The 3,868-nt window shown below is 39.3% G+C and overlaps 1 protein-coding gene across 1 annotated transcript; it reads left to right on the top strand.

Moving 5' to 3' along the window:
- Positions 1 to 3,020: 3,020 nt before the first annotated feature.
- LOC114118461 (adenosine 5'-monophosphoramidase HINT1-like) lies at positions 3,021 to 3,566 on the top strand. The gene has a single exon (XM_042230764.1). The coding sequence runs from the start codon at positions 3,025 to 3,027 to the stop codon at positions 3,403 to 3,405; it is 381 nt and encodes a 126-aa protein (XP_042086698.1). The 5' UTR covers positions 3,021 to 3,024; the 3' UTR covers positions 3,406 to 3,566.
- The last annotated feature ends 302 nt before the right edge of the window (positions 3,567 to 3,868 follow it).

Genomic DNA, 3,868 nt, shown 5'->3' with positions numbered 1-3,868 from the left:
TATTTGATAGATACACCTTATCAATCTTCTTTTTGTTTGTTTTGTCCCTAATCATTGCTTTTACATTTTTGCCATGAGGACTCTATGTATTTCACTAGTTATGTCACAACACAATAAAGCTTTTGTATTCTTACCCTTATTATACAGCATGTTAGTTTCTAGGGTGTTTGCTTGTCCTTCTGTTTTGCTTCAGTAATTTTGATAAGTTTCTCATAGTGTTCTTCTGTGTGTCAAAACAATACCAGTGTTTCTAAACACAACACATAATGAAACAGGTTCACTCTCAGCTGGCAATCAAATTCCAAATTTCAAACAATATTTGTCATATTTGTGCCATATTTGTTTTTTGTTAAAGCTGATATGTCTTTAACACTAACTAGTGTTCATTCGTTGATGTGACTTTATTTCTTTCACCATTAGCGCTCATCAGTTCAGTTCATCAGTTCAGTCGCTCAGTCGTGTCCGACTCTTTGTGACCCCATGAATCGCAGCACGCCAGGCCTCCCTGTCCATCACCAACTCTCGGAGTTCACTCAGACTCACGTCCATTGAGTCGGTGATGCCATCCAGCCATCTCATCCTCGGTCGTCCCCTTCTCCTCCTGCCCCCAATCCCTCCCAGCATCAGAGTCTTTTCCAATGAGTCAGCTCTTTGCATGAGGTGGCCAAAGTACTGGAGCTTCAGCTTTAGCATCATTCCTTCCAAAGAAATCCCAGGGCTGATCTCCTTCAGAATGGACTGGTTGGATCTCCTTGCAGTCCAAGGGACTCTCAAGCATCTTCTCCAACACCACAGTTCCAAAGCATCAATTCTTTGGTGCTCAGCCTTCTTCACAGTCCAACTCTCACATCCATACATGACCACAGGAAAAACCATAGCCTTGACTAGACGGACCTTAGTCGGCAAAGTGATCTCTCTGCTTTTGAATATCTTATCTAGGTTGGTCATAACTTTTCTTCCAAGGAGTAAGCGTCTTTTAATTTCATGGCTGCAGTCACCATCTGCAGTGATTTTGGAGCCCAGAAAAATAAAGTCTGACACTGTTTCCACTGTTTCTCCATCTATTTCCCATGAAATGATGGGACTGGATGCCATGATCTTTGTTTTCTGAATGTTGAGCTTTAGGCCAACTTTTTCACTCTCCACTTTCACTTTCATCAAGATAGTTTTAATTAAAACACGAAGAACTCAATCCAGATATAATTGACCATGGCATATACTCATATAGTAAACTATGATTGGCTTCCTGATGTGATAAATTGATACATTAGTAAAAAATACATAATAATGAGAATGGAAATTTGATGTATAAGAATCCGTACCAGCTATCTATTCATTCATACTACCCTTACATCCAAAACAGAAGTTTTAATGATTGAAGGTCTGACCCACTCGTGGATCTGCTTGAGTAAACGCACTCACTCTATGCAAAGCAGACTAACTATTTTGACTTTGTTGTAAGTAATAACATCCATAAGAGTAAGCCTTTGTTCTGTTGGGTAATTTATTTCCTGATGGGTGTTAAAAATATAGAGATATCAAAATGTTAAAAATATATAGCTAGTAAAACATTCAAAGATTAACAAAATTATCTTGTGTGCCTGTGGTGTATATATGGCATGCTTTGGGAAACACTGCCTTACCCTATGGGGGCTTCCCAAGTGGCCATCGTGGTAAAGAACCCGCCTGCCAATGCAGGAGATGCAGGAGACTTGGGTTCAATCCCTGGGTCGGTAAGATCCCTTGGAGGAGAGCATGGCAACCCTCTCCAGTATTCTTGCCTGGAGAATCCCATGGACAGAGAAGCCTGGTGGGCTACAGTTAATAGGGTCGCAGAGTCAGACACGACTGAAGAGACTTAACTCACACACATGCATGTCCTATCCTACAACATCAGGGTCTTGAGTCACATAAACGAACCTACGATCTTTAAGTCATCTGACCATCTGCAATGTGCTATTCAAAGATATAAACTCTTATGAAGCATATATGTCAGTATTTTTGATTCTTTCTTATGAAAATCTAACTTTTTAATGAACAGTTGAGATTGTAGTAGATGGAAGAGGCAAAGAAAAATTAGGCTAATAAAAACATCTTCCACTCTCTTCCCTATATCCTTCTAATTGTGAAGCAATCAGGGTGTTAAAAAAGGTAACTACAGAAATTTGAATTCCGATCCAGGAGTTTAACTTAGAACTCTTAGGAGTTTAAACCATGCTACATATGGTTTCTTCTGTGAATATTAAAAATAATTTCATCTATCTGAAGGATTTTTGTGAGGTTTAAATGAGATACCAAATGTAGCATGCCTGACACAAGGCTTAGAGTATTAACATATGTTCAAAGTATTAGAAATACTTTTAGTCAGTTTTGTTTTCTCTATGTGGGCTAAGAATAAGTTCTATACTGTTTATGCTACTGTAGAAACGAAATTGTTTGTAAAAATTTTTTGAGCTCCTCTCTATCAAGGGTTAACAAGGCTTTCTTTGAAAATTCCAAAGGCACCAACCCATCTAACAAATCAGACAAATAATGGAAAAATTTAACCATTTCTAAAATAAGACTCTAAAATAAGACAAATATCTTTGTCATAGAGTCAGTGTGGCTTAATAACATACTCTAAATGTTGGATGTTTTTAGTTTTCAGATGAAAGGCACTGTGGAAATAAGGTATCATTACTGTTAATTTTACTGTACCTTGATGAACAAACTTTCTAAAATCATGGAGTCAAGACATGTAGCACAGCCTCCTATCACATTATCTTTTAGAATATGTATAAAATCTCTAGATGTATCAGTCACCTTGTATTACAATATAAAAAACTGTGATCCCAATAATGCAAATACAGAATTGTCATCCCTAATTGGTGAACCTAGAATTAAATAATTTTTAGAGGAAAAGATGAAAGTTATTTGGCCACATTAATACTTAAGCAAAAGACTTGTCAACACTGAATACAGAAAGCTAAAATGAGATCTTATTTAAAATATTGTTGTGGCCGGCTGCACGGGAGGGAGGCAGAGATGGCAGATGAGATCGCCAAGGCTCAGGTTGCCCGGCCTGGTGGTGACACGATCTTCAGGAAGATCATTCGCAAGGAAATCCCAGCCAAAATCATTTATGAGGATGACCAGTGTCTTGCTTTCCATGACATTTCCCCTCAAGCACCGACACATTTTCTGGTGATACCCAAGAAACATATATCCCAGATTTCTGCAGCAGAAGATGATGATGAAAGTCTTCTTGGGCATTTGATGATTGTTGGCAAGAAATGTGCTGCTGATCTGGGCCTGAAGGAGGGCTACAGAATGGTGGTGAATGAAGGTTCAGATGGGGGCCAGTCTGTCTATCATGTTCATCTCCATGTTCTTGGAGGTCGGCAGATGAGCTGGCCTCCTGGTTAAGTGTGCTATAGGGATAATTTTGCCTTCTCTATGCAGTGATCAGGTTTGCAAGTTCCAATATGCTAAACAATTTTTTTTTGCCTGTGTATGGAGATATTGCAAAAATAATTTTAAAAACCCATACATAATAAAAGACATCGTTGCATGGCCTGAAAAAAAAATACTGTTGTTATTCTTGTTTTTTTCTTCACTAAGGGAAGAAACAGAGAAGGCAATGGCAACCCACTCCAGTACTCTTGCCTGGAAAATCCCATGGACAGAGGAGCCTGGTAGGCTGCAGTCCTTGGGGTCGCTAAGAGTCAGACACAACTGAGCGACTTCACTTTCACTTTTCACTCTCATGCATTGGAGAAGGAAATGACAACCCACTCCAGTGTTCTTGCCTGGAGAATCCCAGGGACGGTGGAGCCTGGTGGGCTGCCATCTATGGGGCTTCACAGAATCAGATATGACTGAAGTGACT

The sequence above is a fragment of the Ovis aries genome, chromosome 1 (genome assembly GCF_016772045.2).
Source record: "Ovis aries strain OAR_USU_Benz2616 breed Rambouillet chromosome 1, ARS-UI_Ramb_v3.0, whole genome shotgun sequence".
NCBI lineage: Eukaryota > Metazoa > Chordata > Mammalia > Artiodactyla > Bovidae > Ovis > Ovis aries.
This window is presented reverse-complemented; position numbering and strand designations above follow the sequence as displayed.

What these genes read in the sequence shown, in the direction of transcription:
- LOC114118461 (XM_042230764.1), top strand. Translation starts at nt 3,025, where the DNA reads ATGGCAGATGAGATCGCCAAGGCTCAGGTTGCCCGGCCTGGTGGTGAC.